The sequence below is a fragment of the Buteo buteo genome, chromosome 4 (assembly GCF_964188355.1).
Source record: "Buteo buteo chromosome 4, bButBut1.hap1.1, whole genome shotgun sequence".
Lineage (NCBI taxonomy): Eukaryota > Metazoa > Chordata > Aves > Accipitriformes > Accipitridae > Buteo > Buteo buteo.
Genome location: NC_134174.1, coordinates 15,595,456 through 15,611,518, shown reverse-complemented (window position 1 = coordinate 15,611,518; position 16,063 = coordinate 15,595,456). Strand labels below are relative to the sequence as shown.

The 16,063-nt window shown below is 36.3% G+C and overlaps 1 protein-coding gene across 1 annotated transcript in view; it reads right to left on the bottom strand.

The window, feature by feature from the left end:
* Positions 1-626: 626 nt before the first annotated feature.
* The window catches only part of PRKAR2B (protein kinase cAMP-dependent type II regulatory subunit beta), a 98,240-nt gene continuing 82,803 nt past the window's right edge, over positions 627-16,063 (bottom strand). The window contains exons 5-11 of the mRNA XM_075024852.1: positions 10,611-10,717; positions 7,534-7,687; positions 6,140-6,241; positions 5,498-5,572; positions 4,685-4,750; positions 4,383-4,521; positions 627-2,883 (exon numbers count right to left, since the gene is read on the bottom strand). Coding sequence (XP_074880953.1) covers positions 2,750-2,883; positions 4,383-4,521; positions 4,685-4,750; positions 5,498-5,572; positions 6,140-6,241; positions 7,534-7,687; positions 10,611-10,717 — 777 coding nt within the window. The 3' untranslated portion in view covers positions 627-2,749. The remainder of the gene's footprint in view (positions 2,884-4,382; positions 4,522-4,684; positions 4,751-5,497; positions 5,573-6,139; positions 6,242-7,533; positions 7,688-10,610; positions 10,718-16,063) is intronic.

Genomic DNA, 16,063 nt, shown 5'->3' with positions numbered 1-16,063 from the left:
AACTAATTGCCGAAGTCCCCTTCCTTTAGCGACCTGACTATGAACAAGCCCTTAGTAACAGATGCATCAGGTAATCTAAGTATGGACACAGACAGTCTCATAAGGTAAACGTGATATAGCATTGCTTAAAATTATTAGAACTATCTACCTTTTTTTGAAATGTCATTAAAAATCAGTATGATTTCCTTCTTAGGATGAACACTTGCCACATTTATGACATGAAGACTGGCATGTTTGAAGTGTACATACGAACAGATCCAGGAGAAATCCCAAGTGCTGACTAATGAAGGATATAATGATTTGGACAAAACTTACAAAGCGACAATTTATTACTGTTGGTTAAACCCCCCTGAATTCACCAACAAAGAAAATTCCAGAAATCATGCAGTCCCCAAGAGCAACACAATAAAACTGCTGCAACATGAAGCTGTACTTTGGGACTCAAAATCCAAAGTCTCTGATTATCTTAAATTTGTCACTCCACAGCTTTTTCCCAGCTATAAACTACAAGCAAATCATCAAATACAAAGTAGCTATGACAATTACCACACCAACATGTCATCTGTTCTGAGCAGACAGTGCATCCGCATAACATCATTTATGAAAATCAACATGAAAGTGTTAAGAATTATGAATGTTTTAATAAATGAATATAAATAGGTCACTTGTAACTTTATGATAATGGAATTAAAACACAACAATATCAATAAACATAGATTTTTATATATAAAAAGTGTTGTTTATTGTAAGGAAACTTTAAATATAACCAACAATATTGAAAATATTGTGACTGGCATTTATGGCCTTGATCGTAGTTTACTGCCGTACAAGTAATTTCTAGCATTTTTCTTAATCACATCAAGCTAGCGCAAAATATAGGTAGCTTTTAGAGATTAAGCATACAGAATGACAAGAGTGTAGATTTTGGTTACCTGATATTTCCTTCTAGTATAACAGGCTTCTCTTTTTTCCATAAATCAAAAGTACAAAGGCAAGTTATCATATTTGCAATTATTCATACCAGGTTTCTAGGTAAAAAAAAAATGACATTTGTAAATGTTGCTCAGATTGTATTTTGTTAGGAATCTGACTTATAATTTATACCATACTGTATGATATAAATTATATATTGTTATCATATTATATAATCATAATTTCATATACAGGTATGATTATATAAATTGTCAGAACATTTCACTAACTATAGGATAATAATTACATCAACATACACAAATATATGGCATTAGAAAAGTCATTATCTAAGAAGGAAAGATGTTACAATTCAGGTGTTTGAAACAGAGCGCAAGCAGCCTTCCTACAATTCTTGTAGTATCATTTGGCAGAACTACTGCCAATTGCCATTATGTGCACTAGCTTTCCATGTACATCAACAGATAGGTCAGTAAGCAGTATTAAAATTGGACTGTGCCTGAAATTTCCAATCACAGACCCTTGTAAGCAATGAGCCCTGTGCTCCTAATTAAGATTATGTTCTCTCTCTGCAGTCTCAGAAGGTATCCCATGCTATTATGGCTAAAAAGATATTATTTTATGATGACCTACAGGTTTTTGAAAGCAGGACTTGTTAGCTTTAACAATGACATACTTTCCAGACTTGTGCAAAGCTTTTGAAGTACTGATCTTTCAAATTAAAAATATTTTTTTACTTCCCAATAAGGATTTTTCAAGGACAAGCTTAGTTTAGCATGGCTTTTGATATCAATCACTTCAGTAATCTGGTCTTTGATAGCTAAGATTAGACTGCAAGAAGAGAGATATACAGAGATCATTTCATTTGAAATAGGTGGAAGCTTTAACAGATAAAAAAGGTGAGATCTAAAAAAAAATTAGAGAACAAGCATAGATAGAGAAGACAAAATGCATACATATAAAACAAGGGAGAAGGAAAACAATATAGGTTATGTATGATTAGGTAGAACATGACAATGACCTATGCCTTTGCTTTTAAAGCATTAAGGTTAATTTGTCAGCTGTCCTCACTCTAGACTGTACAGAATACATGTAACTAATAAAAAATGCAGTTTATTGCAAAAATATACAAGTCCTCTAAATTGCATAAGATATTACAATGTCGTGCTGTAACATGACATATTAAACGAAGAGGACTTTAAAACAAATTACAAAATGTTAAAAATCAGATTGGGTCATGAGCATTACACAAAATGCATTGTCATGCTTTATCTTACGATTAGTCTTGTGATTCACTACATCTGTGATAAATGCAACATAAAATCATGACAACTGTAATAGTCAGAAAGTAATATCTACTGTATATCTTCTGTATTAATACATATAAACACTTTGTGTGCACTAATACTTTCAACATATCACATTCAAACTAACAGTCTTTCCAGAAAAGTTGTAACCTTTTTGAAGAACAGAAGCTGGTTTAACAAGTTCATCGCATGTGGGTTTTTTGAAATCTACTCTTTAAGGAAATGCTGTGTTAAAGAACTTGATTTTCAAAGGTGCTGTGCTACTACAGGTCATCTTAATGGCAGATGGAACCATCAATGCTAAGCACTTTCAAAAATCAAGCCCACAATTTATTAAATTCCTGGTTTGTTTACTAGTATTTCCGCTGTAGTAAGTCAAAAAAATACCCCCAAACCCACCCTTAAAATCACAGAAAATGCTTGGCATCTATAGGAAAAGAGACAATTTCTCAGTGGACTAACCACTACTGTGCTATATTCTCATAACAGATCTTGTTGCTCCAATGTTTAGTTCATGCACTGGGATCAGCAATGTCCATGTTTGTTCCAAACAGAGCAACTAGCTGCTCTTCATAGTTTGCAATGTTTCTTTTCAGAATTTCCATACAAGGTCCCAAAAGCCTTTCAAATGCCTGCACATCCATAACTAAGATAAAAGGGGAGAGAAAGAGAAAGAATATAATGTGCTTGTCAGTTGCAGACACTAATCTTGGTGTTCATGACATTCCAATGTAAAATCTTACATTATAACAGGACAGATACTAGTAAGGCATATACTTTGCACAGAAGAGAACCACTTACCGTAGCAAAACCAAGATCAACCAACACATTGCTGTCTTGGAGCTTCATAAATAAACTTAGAATTTGCTGTGTTTCTTATTTTGAAAATATTTTCATATTAAGATTTATGTCACCCAAGAGCTGCTGAAGAAGTCTGGAGGGGCCTGGATTCCTCCACAGAATACAGTTTTAAGAGTCTTGAGATTTAAAAAGAAGCACATCCTTTGCTGATGTTGTTGGCTGTATTTGGGGTTTAACTTAGCATATTTCCTTGCTATTTTTACTTGCTTCCACCCACAGTGGAAATTGTAATAGAAACTTATTTCCCAGCAAATGTACGAAAAGTTGGAGACACTAATTCACATGCAATGTCAATGCATAGCCAACCAGAATATTTTCTTTACCTGATCACATGTTATCCTCTAAAATTCTAGCCAACAGGCCAGGGAGGAAACTTTATATTCAAGCAGCTTGCAACCTGGTGGCCTGTAGTCTCATGGCTCCTGAGAAAAGTTCAAGATCTCTGCTATTTGGGAAGTGCCAGATATCTTCGTGACTCACCTGTGCTGGGTAATGACACTCTTCCACTGGGTAATGACCACTGCCTCTTACTCTTTTCTCTCTAACATCTTTAATCTTTATTGCCTGATCATCTCTGAGATTTTGGAGATAAGGATTTTTAAAAATAATACCTTTATAAGTAAGTGAGAAGCTCTTTGGTTACTGGCTTGGTAATCAAACTGTCATTCAAGAATGCCAAATCTGTCTACAGTTTTCCCATAATTAGACACAAATACTTAGAAGCTAAGCATCAGACCATGACAATCAATGGATGCAAAGGGTTGTCTATGGGCACAACTCCTATGGTCTGTGCTTTTCCCGTGGCTGAGACTACAGTGTGACGGAATGATTAAATTAGCAGCTGGTGAAGACAAAGAATTTGTTAAAGCTTGAGTCATGGTGATAAAACAGAACAGGATTTTTACCACAGTTATTTCTTGGATGAGAGTCAGTCTACTGAGAAAAGAAATAATTTACCTTTCTGCAGAGTATTAGACATTTATCTGATAGCTATAAATGGTTTGCAGCAATGCTCTCTGTACTGTCCTGAAACAATTTTTACTTCCATGCAATCAGAGAAATGTTGGAGAATTTGTGTTTAATACCATTTATCAATTGCAAATAATTTTTGCAGATAAATAATATAAATAGGAATGCACAGTAATACATGATGTACTTAAACAGTCTTATTCAGGTAAATGTAATTAAAACTTATATTCTGGAAAAAGATAGAGTTCACAATAAAAACAACCATATAGATTATGTATAATTTTATACTAGACATAAAATATTATTGAACAATACCTAAACATTTGACAGTGCCAAGAGCAAATGCAGAAGCGGCTCGTGGTTTGTTAGTTACAAGAGCAAGTTCTCCAAAGTATTGTCCTCTTGAGCATCGAGCTATTTCAACTGCTCCATTCTCTTCTACATCTTGTTTACCCTGAAATACCAGGTAAAAAAATAAAGAGAAAGGAAGAGAGAGAATGAGAGAGGTATTTGCTGACCTCAAGATCGCATAAGCAAAATTAGTAACAATGGTATCATTACTGTTTAACACTTAAGTTGTTTTTTTTAAAAAAATTATGTGGTTTAGGGATGTTTACCTTCCTTGTCATTATAATCCTTACTTCTCCAGATTCCACAATGAAGAAAGAATCAGCCAAGTCACCCTGTAGAAGAAAAAAATAAAGTGAGTAAAGGAAATGTGAAATTTCCTTTTTAGTTTCATGGTAACATTAAAATATTTGCAGCCAGTGCCTTGAAGCTCACCTTTTTGATACCTGTTGCAAAAGAAATAGTTTTTAATGTGAAAACTATACTCTAGGCACATAATAAAACATCTACACAGAACTGACAGCAAGGCCTTTTCATGAAAAGACATAGCTGACTGTGCCTTATACAAAAAGCAGAGAAAAACAATGTTATTCAAGATTTTAGGATACTTACTCCTGTTTCTCCATCCTTGTATTCCTTCCAAATTATTTTCCTTCCTTACAGAGTTTCCAGTATAAAAAGCCTCCAAGGGTTATCTGATATCCAATAATTATTTTGGGGCAAGACAATTTCAGTTGCCTACCCTGAAGAGTTTACTTCTGCATTCTTCTTCAAAAGATTATCATATTTTAACAACAAAAACAAGGTAAGTCTTCAGTGCTCCTTATTGAAAGCAATCACTCTTTTATATAGTTTGAATTTCTGAAGTATACTAAAAATGTTGACTATTGATGTTTTTCGAAGTACCATAAGTGAAAAATTAGCTTCTGAATCAAAATAATCACTTCTCTTAGATGCAAGATTCATTGTTTTTGTTTTGTCTGAGACAGAAAAACATTGTTTAAAAATATCTATTGTCTATAGATAACATGATAATTGTTACCTATTGGAAAAGAAAAACTAAAACTCAAAATAAACCGTACCTGAGCAATGATTTGTTCTCCATCTTTGTACACTTTGGTGCCAATCACATCAACCACTTTTAAACGCTCAGATACCTTCATTTAAAAAAAGAAAATGTAAGAAATATTTGGTTGACATTATATCTAGAAAGCCCTTTCATATTTATTTTCATGAATCTTCACAGAGAATAGGCTATCTTTATTTTCCTGTTTTGATAATCATTAAAAAAAGGAAGAACTGCTGAATAGTGTTCCAGAGGGTGTATTATGGTCTTAACAGCTAGATGTTTTGATAGAGCTTCCATTTTTGTAAGAAGTCTATATATACCAAGTCTTCAAAAATTATTGTCAGTAAAGCATGCATGTAAAAATATACCTGTTATTTTTAAATTCCCTAAGTAATTGTTTAATTTTATTGGCTAATATCTACTAAAATTAAGCTTAAGAAAATGAAGGTAAAGGTAAAAAAAAAAAATACAGTATAAACAATAGTTCTTTATCCTGAAAATTTAGAAATATAAAAAATATGGTCTTTCTCCAAAATGAAAGTATGCAAAATTTTACTGTGGACAAAATTTTAATTCCAAATTTGAATTCTACAAAAGCAGAATCTTATCAGATACCTCTGATATAGCCATTAAAATAATGCAATAGAAATCTTACTTCTAAAGATTTAAGGAATGGCAATGACTCAATAAAATTTTCATACATTCTTCTCTTTTTTGCATTATTTTTTACAATGATTCTTCGGAACGTTACCCTGTCCTGTAAACACAAAGAGGAAAAAGAGAGTTTATTAACAGAAAATACACGTGTGGTAGAAAATACTTTAGAAATGGCTGAGTATGTTCAAATTACCCAATTTTAGTCTCTCAATGTAGCCGTCAAACTAGCTGGCTAGTCTCCCCATACAGTCAGTTGAGAAAGATTTCTCTAGAGGTCAATCAAGAGCTCCTAAATTAAGCCCCTGATCTGATTCACGTTGTGAAAAGCTTCTCTGCCCTTCAGCAGAGAATACGTATAGGGTTTACATACAGAGAGCAGAGAGGTTACCTTAAACAGGTTGGCTACACAATTAACGCTGAGGGGGTAATTTAGGATATTTAAGAAATCCTCAATGTTTAAGTATTTAATTTACAAAGTTTATTCATTATCCTGAGGTCCCATACATATTAATAATGTAGTCAAAGAGGTTTTTATATTATTATACAAACAAAACCAAAATGCATGGGTCTGCGTCTTAGGTCACAGTCCACTTTCTGCTGTTTCAGCAGAATAAGACTCATTGCTGCCCTAAACAGCCAACTGGACATTCCTTAGTATTTGGCAATCCAAGTGCAGCAGACAGATGGAAAAACAACACGTATGCTGTTTTCTTCTCTTAACTTTATATGACTGTGTCCTGGTGACAGACAGAGATGAAATGCTTTGCAAGCCTTCGCTGCTACAGGTGGGACTTGCTGGCCAATACAACCCAATCCAATTTAAAGCCATTCTTACAGTGTCCTAAACTCTTCCATGATCCCCAAAATCATATGGATTAAGTTGGTGAAAAACCATGCATTTTGCTTCAACAGGAAAATGTTATCTTGTGATCAGTCATTAGATTGATATGTACATCTTGCAGAAGATGGCTATCCCAGTTTTACTCTTTTGGTAAATTCTATTACTGTTGTCAAAGATCCAGACAGTGTAACACTGATAAATAACCTCATATTTGAATTTTACTCTGGAACCAAAGGCATTTCCTATCAAGATGTGGGAAAACATTTTATATATGTGTCTAAGTAGTTGTCAAGTGGTTTGCAATTTGGGAAATTATCATTAAAATATAATAAAGCAAAATGATTTTTTAAAAAATCAGTGTTTTCTTAAGGCTCAGGTTTACTTCTGCATATTCTGGGAAAAGACAATATTGTGCTGGGACTTCTCAGAATTTTTAAAATTAAACTTTTAGAAATTATAATTCATTTTTTTAAATGCTGACATAGCATATCAGTGCAATTTATATAAAATAATTAAAACAAATAATATCTTAAACCAAGTATTTCACTTACCAAACCCCAGATGGCACCAGGAGAGGTAGCTATAATTGTAGCTGCTCTGGGTGTATTGTACATTAAGGCCAACTCACCAAAACTTCCCCGGTTATCATAGGTTCCAACACACCTCCCAACACCATCGCATTTTACATAAATATCATATGTACCTCTGTTAATAAAATATATAAATACAGTGAGTAGAATCCAGTCTGGTCTTTGCTAAGCAGCCTCTCACTATATTTTTTTATACCATGAATTCCAAAGATTAAGCATTTGAAATATACATTTGCTAGTTTAAATTATATTAAACACCTGGCAGAGACATCTCAGACACTTCCATAAATAACAGAAGTAGTTCCTTTTCAAAGGGAAGGATAGGGTTATTAGTTTTTACATTAACTCAGTTTAAAGATAGACTGGATGTACACTGATCTATTGATCACCAGAACTTATTAAAAATTAAGATCTAACTTAGCATCTGTTTCTTAATTTCATTTTAAACACACTAAATACAAATGTAACAAGTCTTTGCAACAATTGCTGTGATATGATCACTGAAATAATAATACAGTTATTTAACATTTAAAATATTTTAAAGTAGTAATTTATGTTAGGTAACAAATAGAGGAGATGCAGGAAATGGAATGTATATGAAAAGCAACATAAGATTATGAAATGAAGATATGTATTTCTAATATATTGTGGATTTCTCCCCATCATTAAAGTTGTAACTTTTTTTTGCTCTGTGAATGCTGTAAAATCTGGTATCTTGTAAAACATGACATAGCCATCCCCATTGATGCTGAGCCATCATTTTGTTCAGTGCTGAATATTTGTATGGTACATGTTGATAAGTCATGTGAATGTAATGCAAAAATCTGTACAATGATTTCATTGATAAGGGACTTAGAGGTGATTCACTGCACCTAAAAACTGCAAGGCTGACAGAATACCGTGAAGTCCCTGCAGCTTTTTGGATAAGAGATGGCAAACCATAACCTCACAAAGCTCAAAAACATTGACTCTTCAGCAAAGAATCCTGACACACTTCTTCGATCTTCTGATTGAATATTTCAATTGGAAGGGACCTACAACGATCCATCTAGACCAACTGCCTGACCACTTCAGGGCTGACCAAAAGTTAAAGCATGTTATTAAAGGCATTGTCCAAATGTCTCTGAAACACTGACAGGCATGGAGCATTGACCACCTCTCTAGGAAGCCTGTTCCAGTGTTTGACCACCTTCTTGGTAAAGAAATGCTTCCTAACATCCAGTCTGAACCTCCCCTGGTGCAGCTTTGAACCATTCCCACACATTCTGTCACTGGATACCCGGGAGAAGAGCTCAGCACCTCCCTCTCCACCTCCCCTCCTCAGGAAGCTGCAGAGAGCAATAAGGTCAACCCTCAGCCTCCTTTTCTCCAAACTAGACAAGCCCAAAGTCCTCAACAGCTCCTCACAGGACATGCCTTCCAGCCCTTTCACCAGCTTTGTTGCCCTCCTCTGGACACATTCGAGTACCTTAACAACCTTCTTAAACTGTGGGGCCCAGAACTGCACACAGTACTCAAGGTGAGGCCGCACCAACACTAAATACAGTGGTTAAATCACCTCCTTTGACTGCCTGGTTATACTGATCTACACTGAACAAAAACCTCTGCACTTCTTGTAGAGTTCTAGCATAATATTCCTTTCAAACACTCTCAGAAATCAGTGTGTTAGCCTAAAACTAAAGGTACAAATAAGAAAAGGTGTGTTGGGATGGCCTGGGTGCAGCCTGTGAAAACAGACTAGTGAAGGATGCCAAAGTAAATGCTCCTCCTAACTCACTGGATTCAACAGTAATCAATATCTAGGATTTAGAATCATAGAATAATTTGGGTTGGAAGGGACCTTAAAGATCATCTAGTTCCAACCCCCCTGCCATGGGCAGGGACACCTTCCACTAGACCAGGTTACTCAAAGCCCCATCCAACCTGACCTTGAACACTGCCAGGAGTGGGGCATCCACAGCCTCTCTGGGGAGCCTGTGCCAGTGCCTCACCACCCTCACAGTGAAGAATTTCTCACTTACATCTAAATCTAAATCTACCCTCTCTCAGTTTAAAACCGTTACCCCTCATCCTATCACTACATGCCCTGTTAAAGAGTCCCTCCCCATATTTCCTGTAGGCCCCCCTTAGGTACTGGAAGGCTGCTATAAGGTCTTCCCAGAGTCTTCTCTTCTCCAGGCTGAACAACCCCAACTCTCTCAGCCTGTCTTCATAGGAGAGGTGCTCCAGCCCCCTGATCATCTTCGTGGCCCTCCTCTGGACTCGCTCCAACAGGTCCATGTCCTTCTTACACTGGGGGCCCCAAAGCTGAATGCAGTACTGCAGGTGGGGTCTCAGGAGAGCAGAGCAGAGGGGCAGAATCACCCCCCTCAACCTGCTGGTTACCCTTCTTTCAATGCAGCCCAGGACGCGATTGGCTTTCTGGGCTGCGAGTGCACATTGCTGGCTCATATTCAGTTTTTCATCCTCTAATACCAAGTTCTTCTCCGCAGGGCTGTTCTCAATCCACTCATCACCCAGCCTGTATTTGTGCTTGGGATTGCCCCGACCCATGTGCAGGACCTTGCACTTGGCCTTGTTGAACTTCATGAGGTTTTTTCACTTAGTTACCTGCTTAATCCAGTACAGATCTCCAAATGAAAAGTAATGACTTGCCTAGTCGAGCTAATAATATTCATGGGAACAAGAAAGTCTACAGGAAGTACTGAACTGCAGTAAGATTTCAAATATTGAGCTGTAGAACTTTTCCCATTGTGTTTTGTGTTAGATGTCTTTCCATGTAAAAAACAACAACAAACCAGCCTTTGGGATCTAGCAATACATAAAGAGGACAGGGACATACTTTATATGAAAAATCTGCCTGCTTTCATAAACCGCTCTCTGCAGCTCAGACAGAGCTGTACTGGTTCATACGTGTTCTTTTTTCTTTCTCCCATGCAAACATATATAAGAGTTAAATACAAGTACATAGAGAAATAGATTTTTCTCAGTGGACTTTTGCATAATACTTTGTGCTATAAGACAACACAGCAATTCACCTGTCAATGACGTAGAAGTTGTCACCATCATCCCCTTGATCAATGACATGTTCCCCTCCTTCAACCAGCTTTTCAAACATCGCATCTAACACCTGAGACATCTGTTCCTATTTAAAAGAACACAGACAAAGACAAGAAATTATCATCTGCTTTTAAAATTTTACTCTTCAAATTAACTAACTGTCCAGCCTCCCAATATGCAGATAAAAGATGTTCACGGACAGAAAATATTCATGCTACAGAAATGCATGGATCAATCAGAAAGACAGTTTTATTTAGTATTCAGTGCTAGCTTTTTCCTCTTCCAGTGTTCAGTGTCCAGCTTCCCTTCTCGTCCCTGCCAATGATAACATAGATCTTGTCTGCTATATAAATTGCTCAAGAGCATCCAAAGATAGAGTTTCACCCTTCACAACTGTGTAACATTATACAGTTAAAAAAACCCTGTATCCCTTATTGCAAACAATACACTTACCTGTTTGTGTCTTTAGAACTATTTTATAGAATTTAAAATTTCAAAATTACTGTAAAGTATTTTGAAAATCTAAATTATACAATGCCTGCACAATGCTGGGATAGATGTAACCATAAAGGTCTGCAGTGCTTTGGTTTAGTAAGTAAATGCTGGACTCATTGGGAAGTAGGAATTTACACATGGCTATAAAACTTCTTTGTTAATTTGAATGGAATATGAATGTTTAGAGAGAAATGTTAACAGACTAACAAAATGTCAGCATCTGAATTATGTCTGTCTAATAACAAAAAACAAATCACTAATTACATAATTTGTCTTGTTTGGTGTAAATCTGCTAAAACTTAACTATTCATATCTAAGAAAACCAAACACAGCTCATTGTGGACTAACAATATGAATCGTAAAAAGATAACCTAATAATTTAAATTTTATTTTCAGTTTATCCAGCAATATACCTAAAATTCTGACTATAAACACAAAATTATCCTCTACCTTTTGAAACTTTTAAGTATGTACCATACTAGAACAAGCAGGTTCTAGTGAAAACCACGGTAAAGAAAAGCCTGTAGATTTAGATCCCCACACATCTTACAATGATTCAGTTCACAGCATTTCCAGCCACTGAAAGATGGCATTTGCCTTTCCAAAGACAAGCCTAAGCCAGCCCTCTAGAGTCCTGCAGCCCATGGACAGAGATAACCACACTACATAGCTCAGATTCATTCTCTAGAGTTCCCTCTTTCTTTCCTCTGATGATAGAGACAGCTATAACTCAGTTAGACACTTAATTTTTAGATAAAATTAGGTGGAATTAATTCCATCTTTATTCTGTAGAATTTCTTCACTAACTCAAAGCTTTTAAAAATATCAGTAGTACCGTGTTATCCAAGTCTTTTTAAAAAATGGAAGCTAAATACAATTTTACTTCACAGAGTTCATTGTGTGTGGGCACCAAGAACAACAGAATGGCAGCATCGATTCTCAGTGCAGCTATCATGGTAAAATACAGCAAGACATCATGCAGCCTACCTAGGCCAGCAAGGAATTGTTCAACTATGTCTCTATTTAGTACCTGTTTTAGTATAGACAGGTATGTATTTGCAAAAAGAAGGATCATTTTACTATCAGTGAATGGGTTATAGTTCATTTCAGAGACAGAGAAAAATGTGTGTGTGCCATTTTGAGAGACTGAAAATTAGGTACAGGAGTTGTCTTTTAAAAACTTTCATGCTTAAATTAATAGGCAATATTACTTCAGTCTTTTCAGTTTTCCCTCTGTAAACTAAAAGGAACTCCTACAGAATCTGCAAAACTGACCTAATGTCAGTTAGCTGTTTAAAGCATTTGAAGAAGCCCCATTCCCTTCCCCTTGCTTAACATCTGAATTGGCAAAGTGGCTGGCTCCCCAACCAACAGCCCTTGGCTGCCTTTTGAAAACAAGAACAAGGAGAATGTTTAACGTTTTATGGGAGGGTAAGGTGTATATGTTCTCCTCTAAATGCAAGCGATGCAAGACAATATATTATATGGGCCCTGACCCTTGGACATTAAAATACTCCCAAGAACATCTTGGAAAAAAGATTAAACTAAAAAGACGGTTAGTTGCGGTACTGAAGGAATAATACATATAGTTATAATCTTTATTCAGTGTGCTTCATCTCAGATTTCAGGTTAGAACATTTTCAATCTCATAATTATGAATCAAGCTTATCAAAACACAAATTTTCTAACAGGTAAATCTATGTCTTTTTTAGACAACATAGTAGAATTCACAAATAAAATTCCCTCTTAAAAATGTTTTAAACACTTGAAGGTATTTAATACATTTGAGAACTGTCTATTATCTGCTGAAGTATTGCACATGCATTTTAACTTTCTAAATAAATGGCAACTAACTTAAAGACAATTGGTCCCTTTCCCAAGGCTTTCTACATAAAATTAACATAGAGCAGACTGCAATAGCCAACAGGCATGTGGTTTTTGCTTTTACAGTGAGAATTATAAAACTTGCTTGCCCAGCTTGCTCTATGTGAATCGTCTTGATTCTCTGCCAGACTGAGGCTCAATTTACTGGCACCCTCCATAATTACTTTGAAAGCATAAAGATGGGTAATTTTAGAATTAAAAAGTAGACCTGTTATCATATACAGAATTAATTCTGGTATTTAGTAAAATGGTGCAGTCTGAAAGCTTTTCTTCCTTAAAGCAGTTCTAGCTTTAAAAAATAAATATAAAATGAAAACAGGAAGAGGTTTTTATGTCAGTGTTTGTAAATCTGCTATGTGAAATGCTGTGGCATTCTGGTAATCAATATTCTAAAGAATGAGATTTTTAAAACATGATAAACTTTTTAACAGAAATAAAATTTATAAAGAATCTGAACTATTAAAAATGTATGTTGTGCAATCTTTGTGACTCCCGCTAAAACTTCATTATCTTAATACATTTTTTTCAAATATAATAAAGGATCTATTTTTCTTAAGGATAATGCACTCTACGAGTATAAAGAACCAAACCTAAATTTAAATGATTTGAAATTTGATTGTTTACATAATGTTTATTTACATACTCTGATTAATACACGCAATGGATTTTTTTTTTTTCATTCTAAGCTGTGAAGCATGTAAGTGCTTCAAAAAAGGAATATTTTTGAGAAAATTATGGAACCTTGCTTTGTTGCCATGAAAGCACACCTTGATCACCATCCATTGTGATAGGGAAAATATTTTAACTTCCTTAAAAGCGAGGAGGCTGAATAAGAATTCAGATTTTCTGAAAGACACATTCACAATACAAACCAAATTCACCTATCAAGATTTTCTTTCTAGAAAGATATTTTCTTTTTTTCAAGTGTAGTTACTGCCTTTCTCTCAAAAAGTCTTTCTAACAATTGGACTTTAATGACAGAGCGAGATTTCACAAAATAATTTACTAGACAAGTGAATAAACATGCCATAATTACAGCCATCATTACTGTCTCAATCACCCTTGCTTTCAAGTGTGGATTTAACTGCTGGGAAGCAGGAATGCAAAGGAGCATTAGCTCCCTTATCAGCATCAGCCACCATGAGATATCCTCTCATATCACCTGAAGTGGAGAAGTGGTTTTCTTCCCTCTCTTACTTAGACCAAGATGGTACCTACCCTGTTTTTATACAAACTTAAATGAACTGTGCGAGTAAAGGCCTTTTGCATTTTTCGATCAGTCAGAATCAGAGACTACAACCATGAAGTACAAACTCAACAGGACCAGGCGATGGAGTCAAGCACTGACATGGTGTAGTCTGGGCTGGTTTGCTCTTGGCACAATTGTCAGCACAGCTGGTACTATTTTGGCTTGTGCCAACTATCACTCCCCTCCTGACAGACCCCGGTCATAGCTTGGAGGGGTGCTTGAGCCAGGGCTTCTTCCCAGTATAAGTAAAACCAGCCTGGTTAGTTGCTTGGTTTGGCGGGGCTAGGAAGGAAGGATGGTGCAAGGGAGTTTAGCTGTATGTATATATGTCATACTGCACTGCATGGCCTCAGGGACAGAGAATGTCCTCTCATCTAGCTTGTGGTTACCAATTACAGATCTGAGGAAAGGTGAAAAAAATGGAAAATTTTAAGAGTAAAAATCTACTGCTGTCAGTCAAACTCTGCCTTTGGGCATCCTTCTTAGTTTCCTGACAAACAAAATCTGTATTTCTAGTCAATCAATTACATTTTTCCCTGTAATTAAAGCCTTCAAAATACTGAACTAAGGAAACATTTAATATGAAGGGCATGTGACTATAACTGATAACTAGTAAAAAAACCAGTTAGCATGTATTCTTAGCTCTTTAGTCCTAAATCATGTAAATTAACACTACAACCCCTCTGGGCAACCTGTTCCAGCAGTTGACCACCCTCCTCACAGTAAAAAAGGCTTTTCTTAAACAGATTTTTTTGTATTTCAGTTTGCGCGCATTGTGTCTTATCCTGTCATGGCACCACTTGAGAGCAAATCTGGTCAACAGATTGGTGCTCCACCTGATGTAGAAAGTCACTCTTGTCTCTTCAGTGGACTCTAGAAAGATGCTGTCAAGCTACTGTTTGTCCTGCCTGATGCTACGCGGTCCCTCTCAGGTCCTTCTGCAGTTCCTTCAGCTGGCAGCTCAGCACTCTAACCACAGCACGTCTCCCATAGGTGAAGACACCATTGCTCCCCAGCCTTCAGGAGAGACACCTGCCACTCCCAGCAGCCTGAGACCTAGATGGTTACATCCTACCTATGGATCTGGGTTGAAACCTCTAGATGTGTCATGGTTGGCTGGTCCAGCTGGTGCTAGGGAGCACTCCCTGCGGCCCATCATCACTGTCATTGCACCAACTCTAGCAGTCCTACACTATCTTGCACACTGTTTCCAGTTCCCCTTCAAACTCCCATCTGCACAACCTACCTCAACTGCAAAGTCTCTCCTAGTTTGTCCTTTTTGCTGTGCTTTGCAAGCTCTCTCTCCTCCAAGGCAGCAACATAGATGCTCTTCATCAACACTTCACTAGAAGCCTGATGCTCTCTGACAGTGTTCATGTGCTAAGTATTCTAAACACTACACACCCGTGGCAAAAAGTAGTTGCCCTCTCTTTGCCTTTATCCCATAGTGGCCACATAAACCTCAAGCATTGAAGCAGAACTTTAATGTCAAAAAATACCTCTGGTAGTTATCACGGTGCCTATGAACAGCATAGCACGTAAGCAGAGATTTTATGAATCATTCTGTTAGAGTTAAGAAATATTTTACTGTGCATAAAGTGAAACTCAGATACCAGGTACCCTTATGAGTCTAGGTCTGTGGTGATACCCATGCATAAGTAAGACATGCATAAGCCTGATGTATTGCCATTTCATATCTGAAATGTACAAAACCATGTGCATGTTTATAATCAGTTACAAACAAAAGACATGACACAAGATGCAGAACAAAGCCCCAGACAGTAATGATGACTGGTTTACCAA